This window comes from Hydra viridissima, unplaced genomic scaffold (genome assembly GCF_058129835.1).
Source record: "Hydra viridissima isolate aposymbiotic clone 2 unplaced genomic scaffold, HvirCarnegie_v1 scaffold_7, whole genome shotgun sequence".
NCBI lineage: Eukaryota > Metazoa > Cnidaria > Hydrozoa > Anthoathecata > Hydridae > Hydra > Hydra viridissima.
In genome coordinates this window covers 1,165,394-1,186,095 of record NW_028324306.1, presented here as the reverse complement: position 1 = coordinate 1,186,095, position 20,702 = coordinate 1,165,394, and the positions used below count along the sequence as shown (strand labels likewise).

Here is a 20,702-nt window from a genome sequence, read left to right as displayed (position 1 = left end):
TTATGTTTGCTTGGTGTTTTTCTGTAAAAGTAATAAATTTTTTTGTTACTTACAAAAACACAAACCTTTTTTTTTAGTTCATCCAGCATTTTCTTTTTGCCTCTTTTTGATCTCTTAATACTTAATACGCATCGAAATGAATTAACAGGTGTTAAAAACTGAAGATCAATTAAAATTATTTTAGGGGGTAAAATGGGTACTTTAAAAATTTACGCGTTCTTAATTCTTTAACGAAAAGAGATCTTTGGATGAAATTTAAAATCTGTTTAATGAATTTTGATCAATGTTTATGAAAGAACAACAGCAACAAAAAAAAAGATTTATGATTTTAATGAGACGTAGTTCAGAGGGGTTTGGGCGAGATACGGTTGGCTTAAATTATTCTAATTTTATCCAAGTCATCGATACAAGTCATTTGATACAAGTTCAACATACTAAAAATTTAAGTATGCTCCATGCCTCTTAGCTTCTCAAGATAGGTATCATGAATAGTAAAATTCCTAGGTCCCTAAAAATAGGTAATTTCACTCCAGATCCCAAAAGAAAAAAGTTGTTTTTTAAGTTTTTCGAATGAGGAAATATTTTCTGATAATTAAAAAAAAAAAAATGGGGATGTGCTAAAAGGATTTAGAGCAGGTTACTATGCACCGCCTAGCATTAATAAATTCATACAAAGTTTGCAGTATTTGCAGACTGAAACCCGGAATATAAACATGGTATTGTTTAGCTTACACTGAATCTTTGAATACAAAGCCTAGAATTCTTACATATAGGCCAGAGGAGCAGGTTGGCAAAGATGATGTATGGTTATGTCATACCAATACAACAAGAAAAAGAAATTGTTCCAATTATGAAAAAGAAAATCCCTAAGGAGATTAGGGGGTTAGGGAAGGTTCCTAAACTATATTCCTCAGAACACTCTTACAGAAACCAAACAATGACAAAACAAGAGCAAGACCAAAGCAAAAAAATGTTACCAATAAAACCTTTCCTAAATGGGGAAGTAAGTTCCTGAAGAAACCTTGCTTGTTACAACCAACTAAAAATAAGCCTCTATTAATTCAATGATTTTTTTGGAACTTTTAATCCATGCTCTTGAACTTCTCTTACAAACAAACTCTGTGTTGCAAATTACCAATAAAATTCTATTCTATAGTTAATAATTGAAGTCCATGATGGCGCTTTTGAGAAAATTAATAGCATAATCAGCCAATCATTCACAGAAGATTTTTTCGGAAGTGTTTACATGAGATAAATTTATCAAGATTATATTTTAACCGCAAAACATTTAACGCGTTTTTTCCTCGATTTGGGGTGTGTGTGTGTGTGTGTGTGTGTGTGCTCTAGGCATGACACGATTACTTGCGTATAGAAATGTTTTTCGAAAAAGCTACACCTGCGATAGAGAAATAGTCAATATAAATTTTAATCAAAGTCGCATATCGTCGGAGCATTAAGTGCGTGTTTTTTTGTAATCTACAACGTGTTGGCAAAAACAAATATCAGGATCTCATCTTTTTTTTTTGTTTGGAAGTTTACTCTGCGCTATCATTCAGGATCTTGTCCATAATATTTTATAAAGGACCACACCATGATATACGAGACTACGAACATGTATGAAAATTTAAATTTTAAAAATAAGTTACAGTAAGTTTCACGGAACTTATGTTTCTGACACCCTCGATTCTTTGGCTTTTTCTATTGCGGCATGGTTATTACGTATTAGTTGAGCGTAAGCGCCATTTTCAGCCTGCTTCTTACCGACATAAATAAAGCGCTTTTCTGCTCTATAAGGGACAAATTTTGTCAATAAAAACCAGTCCCGAACAGAGTAGAAAAAAACCAAGTCAAACATGAACACGCAAAGAAATACGTGTCTATTAAATTTGATATCTATTTATTCCGTAATATAAAACTCTTTTTGATATAGATCATAGATTTACAAGCTCCCAATAATCAAGAGCCACCATATACAAGCCCCTGATAGTGTACGTTGCCAAATGTGGACATTTCTAAAATGTCAAGCAAAGCGAAGAAAAAATTAAATCTCTTTTTGTTTCTTTAGGTCCTTGCAAAGTATTCAATTTCTTGGCGAGTTAACGCCTTACCATCAACCTGATTTATAGGTAATTTGATCAATTATGTTACTGAAACCAACAAATCGAAGAAAGATGAAAAAAAAAATTCGACTTACTTTACCGTTTGAACTCTTTAAAGGCAGTTTTTGTCAAATATTAGGTTATGAAGAGCAATTCTTCATCAACAAACATAAAGATAGTAAAAATTGTTACAAAATCAAAATTCCAGAAATTAACTGATAATTTATTAGCCTAACAACTTTTGTGTTTTTAAAGAAAATAAAATTTTAATGTCAGTTTATAATCATTGAATTCAAATGAAAAAGTAAAACAAAATAAAAAAACTTAAAAAAGCAGCCAACATAACAACAACAAATACAAAATAATTCTTCAAAAACTAGCTATCTATTGAATGATATGTGAGGTAATGATATATTCGGTAGGTTCAAATTTTTTGGTAGGTTAGGACTCATATTTTTAACAGCATTAAAAGCTTTTGTTGTACCACCTGATAAACCTGCCTGTAATAAGAAAAACAAGATTTAACATTGTTGAATTAAATAAAAATCAACTATTACAAGTAAAAGCCCAGTATATAAAAAATACCTCTTGCTTTTCTAACTTGTTTTGTGCCTCTATGTGACTGAGTATCTCTGTCATATTTGTTTCTAACACCATTCCTCCCATAACAATCTCTTGTAAGATGTATTGTACCTTTACAAAGAAATTTAAAAATGTATTTAATAAACATTGAAATTATTTATGTGTGCAAACTCACACAGTTCTAAAAAGCGCAAAAATAAATTCATCACCTTGTCAACATGAAAAATTAAATCCAATTCACACACATTTTCAAAACAACGATCGAGTGTTTCCACAAAGACCTTTAAAAAATGTTTTTGTTTTTAATCAGACAAATAAAAAAAGTTATGTTAAGTTATTTTTTTCTTCTTTATTGAATAATAAGTAAATATTAATGTAAATATTAATGTAAATATTGTATAAATAAAAAAATTGTATTGTGAAATACACAATTTTAATTGGTTAAGTTAAAGCAACAATAAATTATTTTTATTTGAAACCAAAAAAAACAGGACTATAATTCTCATAATTTATTTCACAACCCCAAATTATTGCTGATCAAGATCCAAATTATTGCTGATCCTATAAAAAATGAACATCTCATGATAACATGAACATGAAATCAACCAACTATTTTTGTAACAGCAGCATTGACCGATATGCTGAGCATACAAATTTTATTTGAATGCATGTGTAAAGAAAGGACATTACCATACTATGATGATTAGGTGCTTAAGATCTAGCTGACTTAGTATTTCAATTCATCATTTTTGGTACAATACTACAATTGTGCAATTATAAATGTAACCATACTGCTAAAAAAATATTTCACAACTTATATATACTTAAGATATTACCTGTATAAGATCCAGTATTCCTAGCTCACTTTCAGAGGAGTCAACACAAAAAACAAAATACAAGGTAGCATAATGTCTATATATCAGGCGAGAATCAGAACCACCCAAAGCACTAAAGCAATACATGATCTTTACTACTTTTATATCTAATTATTTCTTTTATTTTGCATCAATTTTTTCTTTTTTTTTTCTTTTTTTTTTTTTTTGAAGAAAAAAATTTGACAGAGGATCAGTGAGATTTAAACTCTTAAAAATATGAAAAAAAAAAAAAGAAAAAAAAAAAGGCAACTTACGTTCCTCCTTCTAAAAAATTACAAACTGCATCATCTCTTCTTGAAACTAAGTGAAATGATTCTCGAATAATTTGTTGTTGAACATCCTCTTTCTAAAATATACATTTAATTATTAGTTTTTATACTATTGATGTATGTATGTATGTATGTATGTATGTATGTATGTATGTATGTATGTATGTATGTGTGTGTGTGTGTGTGTGTGTGTGTGTGTGTGTGTGTGTGTATGTATGTATGTATGTATGTATGTATGTATGTGTGTGTGTGTATGTATGTATGTATGTATGTATGTATGTATGTATGTATGTATGTATGTATGTATGTATGTATGTATGTATGTATGTATGTATGTATGAGCATAACGTCTAGGATTATAGACACCAATCTCTTACATATATATATATATATATATATATATATATATATATATATATATATATATATATATATATATATATATATATATATATATATATATATATATATATATATATATATATATATATATATATATATATATATATATAGTATTGTAAAAATTATGTTAATACTTCCAGTAAGAGTGCTCAATACAGCGTAGAATAAGTAGAGCGAATATATTATTATTATTACATAAACTATATAATTAGCTTGGTTTATATTACATTACTTAAAGTTTCATGCAATAGCGATCATCAGATGTTATCTTGTTATATGTTATAACATCTGATGATCGCTATTGCGTGAAACTTTAAGTAATGTAATATAAACCAAGCTAATTATATAGTTTATGTAATAATAATAATAATAATAATAATAATAATAATAATAATAATTATATATATATATATATATATATATATATATATATATATATATATATATATATATTATATATATTTATATATATATATACATAATTCCAGTAAGATTTTACATTTAATCTTCAAAAATTTCAAAATGCTTTGGTTGTATTTGTAAGCTTTTTAAACTAAGATAACAATTAGTTTATTTTAGTTTTGTTTTATTTACTACCTAAAACAAGATAGAATAAACTGAAATCGAATCGCATTTATGATACGACAATGCTTTCTTTAAATTTAATTGGCAAATCAAGAAAAAAGCTTACATAATGCGTAAAAAACTTGATCATTCTTGGCTTTCCATGGTTGTTGAAAACTAAGATTGCCTTAATCATCAGTAATGATTTAAAATAGCTAGATACAAATTTTCTCGGGTAATTAAAAGTTACAACCTTTTTTCAAATTATAACTGTACGCGATAACAAGTTTGTTGTGCGGTCAATTCAAAGAGTTTAACAAAAAAACAGAGTTTCGTTGCAACCAGCACATCACACAAAAGTTTTCTTTAACTCTTAACCCATCATAATTTTTTATTTAGGTTTGATTCTTAAATGGTTTTTTTTGTGTACGGAACATGTTAAGTCCTGTTTTGGCGGATCGTAGTCTATAAATGCGCAAGGTGATGATTTTAATGTTGGGATCCTTCGAAGAATCTGCTGATAAACGGGAAATCGCTTTGCTTGATCAAAATATTATATTATTATATTTTGAACAGTTTATGCTTTATACGTTTATGCATAAATTAATTTAACCTCTCAATTTTTTTATTTTTCATAGATAATTCAATTAATTTTCATTGATATATTATTTAGTAAGAATAACTTGAACTAAAGATAATACAGTAATAACTTTTATATAGTCTATTGTGTTTAATATAAATAATGATACTTAGAGTAGATAACAGTGTAAATAAAACAATAATAAATATACAATAATGAATGTAATAATAATAATTATATAAATAATAACACATAGAATATCATAATTTATACATGATATAAGTAATAGAAAATCTTACATCATAATATAAACTAATATAATAGATGAATGAATTATAGTATAATATGAATTACATTCTTATACGCTTTTGTTGCTAAAGTAATTCAGTAAATCAAATGAGAATTCTGAGTTATTCCAATAAATTCAAAAAGAGCTTTTTCATTTCATTGTTTAGAATTCAATGAAACAAACTATGTGGATTTATATTTCATATACAGCTATTCAATAACTTTCTCTTCAAAATGCAAATCAAAGGAACTTTGCTACTATTACTTATTAATTTCCAAGGTCATTAACAAGCTTTTTACAATTGTTTATTTTTGTTTGTGTGTATATTTTTGTGCACATCATTAGTGCAAGTTTGTGTATAGAAGTTATGTTCCTTTTAATTTAAGGTTTTAAAAGTCAGCTATCTCCTCCTGTGTTCACTGTTCTACCAAAGGAGGAGACTACAGTGGCACTTGGTGATTCAGTTCTTCTACCATGTAGTGCAACAGGCAATCCAACTCCCAAAATTGTAAATTGGTTAATTAATGATAAACTTGTCAATTTGGATGTTAATACTTTACGATCAAATGGTGATTTGCAAATTGGTCGTACTCAAAAAAGTGATGCTGGAAGTTACCAATGTGTTGCAAGGAATGATTTAGGAGGTGTAGTTTCACAGAAGCGCCAAATAATTATTGCTTGTAAGTGGTGATTGTATTTGTTTAATTATTCTTGTTAAAACAGATGAAAAGAAATTAATGAATAAAAATTACTTCTAGTTTCTAACCCTTATCTGCGTAATGTAACCATTTATTAAAATAATGAATATTACATTTTTTTTTTTTTTTTTTTGCAATTTTGTAAAATTTTTTTTTTTTAAAGATTTTGAAAGAGTCATTAATCCATCAATTGAAAGTGTTTCCAAACAAAACTATGAGTATTTTTATGGTGCTGTACCTAATGTTGATTGTCAACCGAAACCAAAGTATATTTGGAGAAAAAATGGTGCTGCATTGGCAGAATCATCAAGAATAAGCATAAGTAATGATGGTGAATTATTTATATCAAATCTTGATTTTTCTGATAGTGCTACATACACAATCAGTTTAGAAAATACTTTTCTGCAAAATCAGAATGTACAATTTGCCAGTCAATTAGTTAAAACTGTTGCATTGAATATATTTGGTAAGTAAAAAATTAGACTTATTTTCAGTATTAAATTATTTTTTTTGTCAAGTATTTTTTAACAACGATCTTAAAATGTTGTATTTCTGTTCAACATGAAATTAATTTTTTTTATATAGGTGCAGCTACTGCAAAAAATACTGCAGAAATTGTTTATGTATCAAAAAAACAAAATGCTGTCGAAGGTGAAACTTCTTCAGTCACCCTTGAATGTTTCATCAATGGATTGTAGGTGTTTTTTTATGAGGGTTTTTCAATCTATAACAGGGATAACCAAATTAAGGCTGTATGCAACTCTTATAAAAAGCGTTATTATATTTAGTTTATCTAAAATTTATTGCAAAACTTATAGTCTCTAAATGGATAAAATAAATGCTAAAGGAAAAGTTGATGACAAGTAATGATTTTATGAAGATTGGGCAAAAACATTTGCATTTAGTAAAAAAGAAAGCAAGCAAACTTGTTTAATTTGAAATGCAGAACTTGCTCATATGACAGGCAATCTTAAATGCCTCTGTGAAACAAAATATGTTATTTTCTTAAAGAAGTATCCATTAATAGTGATATTAATCAATTGAAACTACATTAGACAGACCAAGAGCCTCAATTTAATAGAGATTAGGCATTCACTCAACCCCAACATAATGAAATCCAATTCAAATCATGTGCTCTCAGATTCTGACTCAGAATCTCCAAATTTATAAACCTAGTTTTCCCCATCATTACAATAATTACTTTTTGCATCTCTTTTATAGTTCAAAAAGAAAATGTTTATAAAGTTTTAATCTACCTCATTTCATCTGTTTAGTTACTTTTTTTAAACTTGTATAGTTTGTCCCTACCTAAATTTTAAGACATGCACACATATGCACCCGCTCACACCTGTGTGTTAAAAGTGTAAAATAAGCATTGCACCTGTGCACCTGTGTGTTAAAAGTGTAAAATAAGCATTCTTTTTTAAAAAAAGCATGTAAAGAGCTCATTCTTAAACAGCAAAGTTTTTTCCGCATTACTAATTATGATACATTTAACATAATGCAGCATTTTATTAGTAGTTTAAACAAACACAAAAAAAAGCTTATCATTTTTTGTTTTTTGCAGCTGTTCTTTTAATTTAGAATGTTAAATAATTTTAAACCTTACTTAATGAAAACCTTATTAAGTAATAACGTTTGCTATAAATATTGTTATTTCAAAATTAATGTGCACATTAATTGCTATATTTTTTTGAAGAAAACCAGTTAAAATAAAATGCAAAATTTTATTTCTACAAATATTTTTTGCGGAACAACTAGTTCCATGTCATATTTACAATAAGCTTTAACCAATTTTTTAGTTTAACAAAGTTATAACTGTTTATGAATGAAATATTTTCAGAGATTATTAATATACCTGCTGCATAGTTAAAAATAAAGATTTTCATTTTCAAATCATTTAGTAATAGTTTAGTTCCTTAAGCAAGATATTTCATGTCACTATTGCCAGTATTTCTAATTTTAGACCTTTAGAACGTGTACAGTTAATCTGGAGTAAAGTAAATGAAGATGGAACATCCAAACAAGTTCCTACTAGTTCTAAGTATACACTTACTGACTCTGGAAGAAGACTGACAATAAAGTCTCCAACATATAAAGATGACAATGGAAAATTTAAATGCTCAATCTTTAACAACTTAAATATGCTAAATGAAAAAGAAATTTTTCTAGATGTTTATAGTAAGTTTGAAATTGAAAAAAAGAGAAGGAAAAAAAAAAAATCCTGTTTTAATGGAAACATTTAAATGCTTAGTAATGAAAAGATCTTTAAACTATTTTAAACTTCAATTTTATTTCCTAATAACTGCTAGTTATATTTGTTATTTTTATTTTGTTGCAGGCATTCCTGAGTATTTAGTTAGGCCTTTAGATGTTACTGCATATACAGACAACCAAACATCACTAAATTGTGTTGGTCAAGGCTTTCCAAGTATCAATCATACATGGTATCGAAATGGGATTCCCATCTCTGTTGTTGGCAAGCATGTCATACTTCCTAATAACACTTTACTTTTAAACAAATTGAATTGGGAAGATAATGGTTTGTACCAATGCGCAGCAAGTAATATAAAAAGAATTGAGTTTGCTCAAGCTCGAGTTGATGTGCAAAGTAAACAGCATTTCGTTTCTTAACAACAGTTTTTTAATTTACTATTGTACTCATTATGCTAGTTATAATAAAGATGTAGGTAGTTGATCTTTGAAAATGATTTTTCTTTGTTGGTGCTAAATGAAGTCTTAAACTTTTATTTTTTCATCAGACAAATATAAAAGTAATCTGATGCATAAGTACGTAATTTTTTTACTATTAAAAGAAAAAATTAGATATACTTCACTTATGTTGTTTTTAATTTATTTTTTTAAAGATTTCAGTGCAACTATTATAAGCAGTTTCAATGATATCTATATTGGGTTTGATACTAATATTGAGATTCCATGTGTTGTTATTGGGGCCCCAAAGCCTGAAATTTACTGGCTCATAAATAGTTCTCGCATCAATTTTGTAAGTGTTTTTTTGTTTTAGTAACTTTATAACTTGCAATTTTATTATTACTAATATCTATATAAATATTTTTATAAGTGAAAGATATAAATGAAGCAAAAAATACCATCCACTTGCAGTTGAATAAATATTCAAATTTCAATAAAAAATGTATTGCTACATGATTATTACATTTACAATTTTAACCCTTCTTATCTCATGCCCTTTTTATTAATTTATTAATTTTAAAAATGGATTATCCAGTTTGTTTTCAAATCTGTTTACAAATCTGTTGTAAGCAATTAACTTTTATTTTGTTTTTCACAATCTAATGTTCAAAAATGCCTAACACAGCTAAGAACATTAATGCATTGCTGGATTTGATCAACACAAACAAGGTTAGGTAAAACTCTTATGTTCTTAAATTTGCCAACCTTTTGTGTGCAATTCAATTACATTCAAACAAACTCCCTTGCTGTTGGTATGACATTGACTTAAAAAATCTTTCTACCAGAGGAGTCTCAAGAACATTTGGATATTTGAAAACAGCAGGTTTTTGCTTTAGGATCAAAAAAAAGCCAAGGAGTTAAATAACAAGATCCAGCTTCTTTGATCATGGCTGAAGACTCTCAACTTACTCTGGACTTGATTCCGCCAGTTTTGCTTTATCTTTCTAGATAAAGCAAAACTGGCGGGATTAAGTCCAGAGTAAGTTGAGAGTCTATTAACAATCTTTTCAAGGATCTTCTACAGTGAAGCAAGAGGAGTGGTCTACAAAGCTAAACACTCACATGCAACCATTTAATGGTTGTCAATTTGCAGGGGCTGAGTGTAGCTACCTGTTGGAGAAAGGTGACATACTTTAGATTTAAAAAATCCTGCGCATATCAAGCTATGGGCTTTGTTGAAACTTTCAGGCTCTTGAAAAGCATTGTTAATTCTTGTTTTGGACAAATGCTAGATGACAGATTCATTGAAAAAAATTCCAAAATTAAAGAATTTATGATTTATTTATTTAAAAAAGTAAAAAATATATATTTTGGTATATTTTTATTTATATGGAAACAAAATAGTAATTTTTTAATTTCCTCATTAATTAAAAGTTGTAAGCTTTCATTGTAGAAAATATTGAAACAGCAATTCTATTAGAAAACTTTTTTTAAAAAAAAATATTAAGTGAATGAAACACAGGGTGAAACTAAATAAAAAGTATCCATATTGAGACTTCTCAATACAATTTAAAAAAAAAAAAAAAAAAAAAAAAAAATTTAATACCATTAACAATTACAATATTTTATAAATCTAAAAACAAAATTTTCTAAGTATGCTGACAGAGAGAGAAAATACATGGTTTATGTTGGAAAGAGTCTCCATTTTTCCAAAACCAGAGAGATTGTTTTGGATGATTTATCAAAATAGTTTATTTTAGCCAATTGTTACTTGGGTGAAAATGACAGCTTCTGCACTAATAAACATAAAGCAACATCAAACAATATCAAGTACAAACCTAAAATTCTTATATGGTGCTGTTTATTCATCTGTAGGACTTCTTAGCCCTTTATAAGGAAACTGTGTGATTTAGCCATCAATTCTAACATACAGGGTGTTCGTAAAGTTGGTTGATGAAATATAGTTAAATAAAGAAATAAGATAATTGGTTTGTATGTATTTTATTTTAAAGTAGAATAGAATCAATAGTATATACAATTAGAGAAAAATTTTGAAATGAGCTCCTTCTGCCGTTATGCAGAGTTTCAATCGATCAGATACCCTTCTGCATACTTTCTCGCACATTAATGGCTATAGCTCCACACAGGCTTGCTCAATTTAGCTGCGTAGCTCAGCAAGTGTAGAGGGTTTGTCCCTATATACTATATCCTTTAAGTAGCCCCAGAGGAAAAAGTCTGAAGAAGTTAGGTCAGGAGAATGCGCAGGCCACTTAATAGGGCCTTGTCTGTCGATTCAATGACCAGTGAACTTCTGATTGAGCCACTTTCTCACTAAAAGTGAATAGTGGGAAGGTGCTCCATCCTGTTGAAAGTAGAGACAACGCTGTTTAACTTATAGCCATACATTTTTCTTAAACATTTCCAGATAGGACTGGTCAGTGACAGAACCATTGAAGAAGTATGGTCCAATAAGTCCACCTGAAGTCATTCCACACCACCATAAGTCCTTCTTTAGATGTGCCGACCTGGAATATTTCATATGGGTTAGAGTAGCCCCAGTAGCAGCTATTGTGACAATTTATAACTCCATTCAAAGTAAACTGGCTCTCATCCAAACAGAAAATCTTGTCAATCATACCTGGGTTTTTGGAAATTAAATAGTAGCAAGATTAGGTCTTATCAAAATAACAAATTACCATTTTGGCATTGTTTACCATTCAAATAAATGAGTTTCAGCAAACATATACCAATACAGGGTTTTAAGTCAGTTTATGTCTTTGATTAAATATTTCTCCTCATTGTAATAATTTATCCATTTAAATATTAATATATGTTTTAAAGCTTGATTCTAGGAAATTTAGTTTCAGAAAAAAAATGAGCTACCAACTATCTCTTGAAGAGAGAATTAAAGTTGTTCTTTTCTATGCCAAATTCGAGAGTTCTAAGCAAGTTCAACCAGAGTGGAGAAAACAGCTTGGCATGCAGCCACCCTCCAAGCTGGCAATTCTAAAATTGGTTGACAAGTTCAGTGAAACAGGCAGCGTTCATGATCGAGAGAGATCGGGCCGGCCTCACTCAGCTATGACAGAAAAGGCAGTCGAAAGAGTGTCTGAGTAACTCGTGAAAATGAGTGATCTCTCAATTCAAAAGGGCGCCCTAGCTCTGGGTATGAAACAGACCAGCTATTACAATGCTGTATTTAAATTACCTAGCCACTATTTAATTTACCTAGCCACTGTTTTATCCCCCACATATAGCTGTAGAAAGATATTGTTTTGAACTATTTGGTCATTTTGGCTCAAATAAGAAAGCATCCTACTTTTTTTTTGATGTTTCAATATGGTTAATGCCTAATATTTTTAATACATCTTGGTTTCACAGATAACCACAATGGCAACTTTTTCTCAATAGTATTGACAGTTACCATTCCTAAAAAGCAATCTTTGCTCGACTTTTTTTCTTTCAAATTCTGGATTTTAAATGGAGTTTTCTCTGATAGGCATTCATTAGCAAAACAATTCAATTTTGTCTCTATTATAAATAAATTTTAAACTTTGATAAAATTGCTTAAAGTTATAGTTTTATAAAATGTTTGTTTATGCATTCTTGAATCAGGAATTAATCATATCAGTGAGTGACTAAATTAGATGCAATTCTTAGATAGTCTTCAGAATTTTATCTTTTTTATATCAACATATCCAACCATCAATTGGCTGTATTATATATATTATTAGTCTGATATTTATCAGTAATAACTCACAGTGCAAGAATGTTTCATAAAACGAATCTTATCTCTGATAAAAATCAGTGTATCATAAATATTTATCAATAAATAAATCAGTAACAAATCAGTTTATCAGTAAAAGTTAACCTTATGAACTCAGTTTTTATTGCTAGTTAAGATTTGATAATTATTAGCACAAATAATTTCTATCAAACAGAAAATCTAAATATTTAGTAATAAAATATCTGTTCAATACTGCGTTTGTTTTCACTTAATCTATTAGTTTATAATTCAAATGATGTATATTTTAACTATAAAAGCTCTAATTAAGTAAAAAAACCAATTGAGAAAAATACTTAAAAGTTACCCATATTGCTCACCACTCTACTTGCTCTAATTAAGTTACCTAATGAACAGGTATTAAATGCAGTCTAGGTATTCAACATATTATTGGCTGTGAGTATGTTGATTAAATGTTTTAACCCTGCCCTAAAAGTGTGAAAGTGTTTTAAAACCTTTTTTTTTTCTGCTAATAATTTTTTAGCCAAACTCAAATTATGCATTTCTACCAAATGGTTCATTAATCATAAACAAGCTTGATTCGAATGGTAATGTTTATACATGTGTCGCTGATAATTTAGCTGGTTCATCCAGGAAGTCTTGTAGAGTTATTGTTATGGGTAAGATCAAATATATAAAATGGTTTTTTTTTTTAAAATAAAAATGCTCCAATATAATTTTAAATTTTTTTTTTTTTTTAGTTCCAACAAGAATTACTGAACAGCCTTCCTTGGAAACTTATGCTATCAGAGGAGCAGATGTGCGTCTTCCATGCACTGTGGTGCATGACCCAAATATAAACTACACTCGTGAGTGGCGGTCCAATAATCTAATAGTTAAAGGTTCACGCTATGTTGTTAGAGATGATGGTAGTCTGATGATCACGTTAGCACAAGACATTGATACTGGTATTATCTTCTCTTGCCATGTATTTTCTCTTGGAGGAAACCTAAGTGTGTTTACATCATTGGTGCTTGTGAGTAAGTAATTTTTTGAAAAACTATTTCAAGAATTTTTCTTTTTAGATTTCTTGTCAGACTTATTAATTTTGTTATTGTAGATGTTCCATATATGCCCTCATCACCTCGTGTTCTGGAAACGCAACCTTATTTTATTAAAATAGCTTGGGATGCACCATCAGATGGAGGAAGTCCATTAACAGGTAATAATTTTATACTTTGCATATAAATATATAGTTCTTTGTGTTTAATCCTCTTGTTCTATTTATGTATTTTAAACATATTTCTATCATAGTTTTATATAAATTTATCTTACTGTGGATTATCTAGTAAAAACAGCATAACAAATTAAAATATATTTTCTTCAAGGTTAAAGGTCTTTAAGAAATACTTTCTTAATTTGTTACTCTTCAGCCATTTATATAGAAACAAAATTTAATTAATATTTAATTTTTTTTTATTCTAATTGCTTTGTTCAAAAATGGCTTTAGATCAATCCTAATAATGATTTAACCCTTTCATGCACCAATTATTTTTTCATAACTAATATAACCCATAAAAAATCATCTACAAAATGACAGTGGTGCTATGAAATGTTTAAGTAGACTTTTCTGCAGCCTTTTTCAACTCTCATTTTTAAAATAATATTGTTTTCAATTGGTTAGAATGCACCATTTGAATTGGGGAAGTTTAGTTAAATTTGTTGTTATAAAACAACCCAGCGCATGAAAGGGTTAAATGTCTTTTTAAATTTTTTTGTTTTACCTGAAAAACAGTATAAAAATTCATCAACAAAGTCTGTAGTGTATCTAAACTAAACTAAAATGAGTTTTAAGATAATTATTTAATTACATCAATCCTTTCATTATATCCTTTACATAGTCAACCATGGCAACAATTATTGGCGCTACAATAATTAACATAAAAGTTAAGTTTATAAAATTAAGAACAGCTTAATTGTTAAAAGAATGTTGCTTGATTAAGTAATGTTTTTTTTAGGATATCAATTATTCATGAAAAATTTTACCATGGATAATTTCTTTCTTGTTGCTCAACCGCAAGCAACAAATACTTCATTCACAGTTAATGGCTTGCTTGCTGGAGCAAAGTACAGGTTTAAAATAGCAGCATTGAATAAATTTGGCAAAAGTCAAGACAGTGAACCAACAAACTGGATTGAAACTCAAGCTCTTGGTTATTTATTACTTTTTTATCTTTGAAAATTTCAACATTTGAAAATTTTAAATTTCTAATTTGAAAATTTAAAAATGTAATTAATCACAATTATATCTATGGAAAAAAAATAAAATAATATTTTCCTTCTATAAAAATCTTTATTATCTTTTATTTTTAGCTCCTTCAATGGCTCCGGATGGGTTTCGTGTATTATCAATTGGGACAGATTCTGTAACTCTAGTTTGGATGGTAATTTTTTTTCTAAAGTATTTTTGTAGAGAGAAAAGAGAAGAATTGTATAAACACTTTTTGTCTAATCTTACTTTGTTATTTTTTAATTATTCAATATACCCAATTCTTGTACCAAGTGTGCTTATGACTTCCTTGTGCACTCTAGCTACATTTGAATAGGTATTCACTATTTTGTTGATGTGACTTAAATGGATTTTATTTAAAAGTTTTCAGATGCAGACCTTTGAAATATTAAAAGTTATGATAAAAGGATGGCAATGTTTTTTTACAGTTGGATAGTACACAAACAGATGCTTACAAACTACTGCATGAGTTTTACCCATATATTATACATAGGGTTTATTAATTTTGTGTTTAGTACTTAATTTTTATTTGGGTTTGAAAGTTTTCAGATGCAGACCTTTGAAATATTTAAAATTATGATAAAAAGATGGCAATGATATTTTTTTACAATTGGATAGTACACAAACAGATGTTTACAAACTACTGCATGAGTTTTACCCATATATATTCAGGTTTCTTTTCTAAAAAAATAAGGTTTTTTGTTTGTTTTTGGCTTGTTGTTTTCTAATGTTATACAAAACACAACAACAAAGAAGTTCAGTGTTCTTACTTTTAAATGAATAATGAACAGAAAAGGTATTACAGTATTGCGTTCTTTGTATCATTATTTCTGGGTCAAAAAATCCTCGTAGAATATAAGGAATTAATCCCTAACAGCAATTGAAGCTTAATTTTCATTTGGGCTTTAACAAATACACATGTTAAATTTTTTTCATACGACTTCCTATAATCTTTAAATAATTGCTCTCTTTTAACTTATCTTTTGAAAATTTATAATCTTTAAATAATTGCTCTCTTTTAACTTATCTTTTGAAAATTTATAATCTTTAAATAATTGCTCTCTTTTAACTTATCTTTTGAAAATTTATAATCTTTAAATAATTGCTCTCTTTTAACTTATCTTTTGAAAATTTATAATCTTTAAATAATTGCTCTCTTTTAACTTATCTTTTGAAAATTTAGATTACAGTTTGAGTCATTAATGTCAAGAGTTAGGCATTCAAAATATCAGTCATTTTTAACAACTTAAAGAGAAGTTTTCTGAAATGATTACAATGATAGCAATTGAAGCTTTGCATTCCAAAACAGCACAACTCCATCAAGATAGATTTCAAGAAAAAACATTTTTTTCTTATTTTTGTAACTCTGAAAAAAATGGATTCTGTATTGCTACAACTTTTTCTATAAAAAAAAGGTTGAAAGAAACCAATATTTCCTATATCTACTAAAATCTAAAGTCTCTATGTAGAGAACCATTTTGAAAATGATGTAATTTTGGAACTAAACAAGATTTTAAAAAAGTTAATAAGAAATTAAAATCATTTTATTTCAATCTTGATACAAGATTTCATCATCATTTTACAATTATTTTTTTTCTTTAAATGTTACTTTTGCTTTTAAACTTTTCAGTAATTACTTTTTCAATGATATTAAACTTACATATTTAGTATTAACAGATACAAAAACAAGATGTTTTTATTAGTTTATTGTGTTAACATTTAATAAAGAAAGTTGTATATTACAAATAATTAACATTTTATGTTTTCCTTTAACTAGTAAGAAGTTTTAGGTTAAACTTTTGTTAAATATTTAAGTTTTAGGCAGAATCCCACTCTTTATTTCCATATTCTTTATTTTACTTTTCAAATGAAATTTCCACATTTTCCTATCAGGTTATTGTATTATGAGTGATGTTCAAGATAAATAGAAAACAAATTAAATATAAATAGAAAAAAAATTAAAGATAAATAGAAAACAAATTTGAGAATTAAAGCAGTACAAGTCTAAATAAAGCTAATGGATTTGTAGTATTCACATTCTAATTGGTTTGAAAAAATGGTTTACAGTTAGAGGTTTAAGAATTTTTCTTCTCGTATCATAGAAGTACATGAGTAGATATATGACCATAACTCATATACTATCAAAAAGTGGGCTTGTACAAGTTTGGAACTCATGATTTTGGTTTAATGCTTTTTGAAGTTACCAAACCTGTAATGAAGTTATCTTAAATGAGCTTGAATAATCTATAATTTATTGAATATGATTTTATTGTTGAAAGCAATATAGGTATGTTACATAAGTACATAGTGTACAATGTGATGAAACATAGGTATGGTACATCACATTTGTAGAAATTCAGTGTTAACAGTGTTGATTTTATATTGTCTTCTTTTCTGCTGCAATCCTCTCAAAGAGTTTTATAATTAAAGTCAAACTTGTGCTATACAATTTTGTTTGGATTGCAAATAAAAGTTATTGGCATTTTAAACAAAAATCCATTAAATAGATAATCATTTTAATCATAAAAGTTCATCACAAAGATAATCATTTATATTCTATGAATCTAAAGAAAAAATATTGAACATTTACACATGTGAGACATGAAACAACCACATATCAAAACTATATTTTCAGTGTTTCTGCTTGCCTTGATTACTCAGTATAAAAGGGTTGGCTATATCATATCAGGAAGAGTATTGGTCAAATAAAATCCAATGGGTCAAATTCAATTACCAAAACATAAGTTTATAGTAAAATACTGCTACTCAAAGTTTTGTAACGGATATGCAACATGCCTAAAGTCAATTAAACATGTTAAACAATTCTTGTAAAAGCCAAATCCAACTGTAAGTATTAAATTTAAGTTAAAATTTTATATCTTCTAGCGCTGTTAAAATTTTTATATTTAACCTTTGGCACTGGTACATTTTTCTTACTTTATAAATGTCTTTAAGTGTTGAGGTCTTTATGGGGGAAAAAAAATGTTACTTTTTCTACTTGCAGTTCTCTGTAAAAGTTTCTGTCTAATTGTAAATACAGAAACACATTTGAACTAAAATGTGTTTTAGTGAAAAGACTTTAAACTGCTTAATTTTATTTCAAATGTTTTGTTTAAGATTCCACCACCAACATCCCATAATGGAGAACTGTTAGGTTTTTATATTGGTTACAGACTGGCAGGTTATGGCATGGATTTTACCAACATAGATGTCAAAGGTAGCACTTCAATAACTTATACGATGTCTGGTCTACCATTATTTACACGCTATGAACTTAAAGTAGCCGCTTATAATAGAGCTGGTACAGGACCATGGAGTGCTGTTCTGAGTGTTGATACACAGCAAGGAAGTAAGGAATAAAATTTGATATCACAATTTTTTCAGAAAATTTTTTATCTTCTTCCTCAAACTCCCTCAAGCAGAAGGTTTTTAAGGCTGCTCATTACAACTGATAGAGTGAGCGGATAAAGGCGTTGTCACCAAAATCTTTGAAAATTTTATTTCCTGGAAGAAAGTATTATACTCTTTCACAACGTAGCAAAAAGTAGCAAAAGCATGAGTTTGATAATTAATAAAACCTTAACCTCAGATTTTCAATGTTGTTTCTTTTTTCATCATATAACATTGTTGTGAAAGCAAAAAGCTTTATCCTTGTCTTTCAGTACAAACCTTTTTTTTTCATCTAAAAAAACAAAATCTCTTGAGCAAGTTTTATGAAGAAGTTGATCAAAAAATTTTTGATTTACAAAAGGAGAGCTTTTTGTTTTTAAATATTTTTAAATTAAAGAATTAAAATTTAAGCTTACAATAATTGATTTTATATTACTGCCTAAATACATTATAGGATAAACTTAGATCCAGTTATTTATGCTTGCATCAAAAAAGTTTTTATAAGTGTTAGAGAATTCATTAGTTTAGTAATTTTAATTAATACTCTAATCGTTTTTTGTTTGTTTTTTTTTTAATATGATTTTTCATTATAAATGTGGATTAATAAGAATATGTCTTACAAAACTAAGACATTTTATTTCTATTGCAAGTTTTTTCAGCACTTTTTTGTATTTAGTTCCATCTGCTCCTCCTACCAATGTTTCAGTATCTGTATTAACTGCTACAAGCATTTCTGTTAGTTTTACATCACCTCCTCAGCAGCTATGGAATGGACAATTGACTGTGATATATGTAAGATGATTTTACTAGCTGTAATGAGTAGCAAATCAGATGTTTTTTGGAAAGTTTTTTTTTGGAAACAATAAATTTTTTTTTTTTTTTTTTAAAAAGAAGTATGTCTCTATTGATCATGTGCTTTTAAATGCAAATGTAATTTGCAACTCAGTATATATCTGTAGTAGGTAGATAATGCACATATTTATGTTGAATTAAAAATTCTTTTTTTGGATTAAAACTTTTTTAAAAGTTCTTTTTACATAAAGTTTATGCTTATAAAAAACAAATAATCTTTCAATAACTACATATTAGTTATTATATTCTTATAAATTTATTAGTGTTTATTATTTGGTCTAGGAATTAATTCGTGCGGTTTGACAAGGGATTACGAAACTAGCTTATTGTCTCAGCATTTCGTTTAGCCACGCATGTGTGCGAAGATCACTGTTATTGCGCATCATTTTCATTATAAATCATTTGATTTAAGCGTAAACAACACTATTTTTAATTTAACTGATAATGTCGATTTTTGTTCCTGATAAAGTGTTTTTGCGGGGGATTCTTCTTCATTACTTTAACATGAAGAAAAGTGCTACCGAAAGTCATCGTATTTTGGTTGAAGTTTATGGTGACCATGCTCTAGCTGAGCGAACGTGTCAGAAGTGGTTTGCACGGTTTAAAAGTGGTGATTTTTGTTTGGAAGACCAAGAGCGACCAGGACAAACCGAAAAAATTTGAAGATGCAGAATTGGCAGCATTGCTTGATCAGGATTCTTGTCAAACGCAAGAGGGCCTTACAAAATTGTTAGGAGTTGAACAATCAACAGTTTCCAGACGCCTCAAAGCCATGGGTATGATTCAAAAAATGTCTCACTGGGTTCCACATGAATTGAAAGACAGAGACGTGGAAAGAAGAAAGACCATTTGTGAATTGCTGCTTGAAAGACAGAAAAGAAAGGGATTTTTGCATCGAATCGTTACTGGTGATGAGAAATGGATTTATTACAAGAATCCTAAACGAAAAAAGGCCTGGGTAAAGCCAGGTGAACCAGGTCTATCTCAACCCAAACGGAAAATTCACTGTGCAAAGGTTATGCTGTGTATATGGTGGGATACGAAAGGTGTGGTGTACCATGAGCTTCTGACACCTGTGAAACTATTAATGAAGAATGTTATCGACGACAATTAATGCATTTGAAGCAAGCTCTGGTCATAAAATGACCAGATTGGGGTAACAGACATGATAAACTCATTTTTCAGCATGATAACAATTGACCACATGTCGCAAAACCTGTCAAAAACTATTTGGAAAATGTTGGATGGGAAGTGTTACCCCACTCCCCGTATTCTCCGGACATTGCTCCTTCTGACTACTACTTGTTCGATTGCATGAATAACAATTTGATTGGACAGCGCTTCACTTCTTCAGAAAATATCGAAAAATGGGTCTCTGATTGGATCACTTCTAAGGATGAAGCATTTTTTCGACACGGAATTTGTAAATTGCCGGA

General features: G+C 28.5%; 2 protein-coding genes across 3 annotated transcripts in view; one reads left to right on the top strand and one right to left on the bottom strand.

Annotated features, from left to right (window-relative positions):
* Positions 1 to 1,880: 1,880 nt before the first annotated feature.
* LOC149885524 (AP-3 complex subunit sigma-1-like) lies at positions 1,881 to 5,246 on the bottom strand. Its single transcript, XM_090092166.1, has 6 exons — positions 4,919 to 5,246; positions 3,811 to 3,902; positions 3,518 to 3,629; positions 2,891 to 2,962; positions 2,685 to 2,792; positions 1,881 to 2,599 (listed from the first exon to the last, which is right to left on the bottom strand). Exons 1-6 carry the CDS (start codon positions 4,985 to 4,987, stop codon positions 2,480 to 2,482), a joined length of 573 nt encoding a protein of 190 aa, XP_089948292.1. The 5' UTR covers positions 4,988 to 5,246; the 3' UTR covers positions 1,881 to 2,479.
* LOC145184301 (protein sidekick-1-like) overlaps positions 5,098 to 20,702 on the top strand; it is a 34,846-nt gene continuing 19,241 nt past the window's right edge. The window contains exons 1-15 of one of the 2 annotated variants that reach the window (XM_090092165.1): positions 5,098 to 5,271; positions 5,827 to 5,939; positions 6,047 to 6,340; positions 6,522 to 6,824; positions 6,944 to 7,052; positions 8,325 to 8,539; positions 8,700 to 8,969; positions 9,226 to 9,362; positions 13,279 to 13,414; positions 13,496 to 13,774; positions 13,855 to 13,956; positions 14,753 to 14,947; positions 15,108 to 15,178; positions 18,142 to 18,373; positions 19,091 to 19,206. In XM_090092165.1, coding sequence (XP_089948291.1) covers positions 5,894 to 5,939; positions 6,047 to 6,340; positions 6,522 to 6,824; positions 6,944 to 7,052; positions 8,325 to 8,539; positions 8,700 to 8,969; positions 9,226 to 9,362; positions 13,279 to 13,414; positions 13,496 to 13,774; positions 13,855 to 13,956; positions 14,753 to 14,947; positions 15,108 to 15,178; positions 18,142 to 18,373; positions 19,091 to 19,206 — 2,505 coding nt within the window. In that variant the 5' untranslated portion in view covers positions 5,098 to 5,271; positions 5,827 to 5,893. Of the gene's footprint in view, positions 5,272 to 5,802; positions 5,940 to 6,046; positions 6,341 to 6,521; positions 6,825 to 6,943; positions 7,053 to 8,324; positions 8,540 to 8,699; positions 8,970 to 9,225; positions 9,363 to 13,278; positions 13,415 to 13,495; positions 13,775 to 13,854; positions 13,957 to 14,752; positions 14,948 to 15,107; positions 15,179 to 18,141; positions 18,374 to 19,090; positions 19,207 to 20,702 lie in introns of those variants that run through there. The other variant, XM_090092164.1, reaches the window with a different exon arrangement.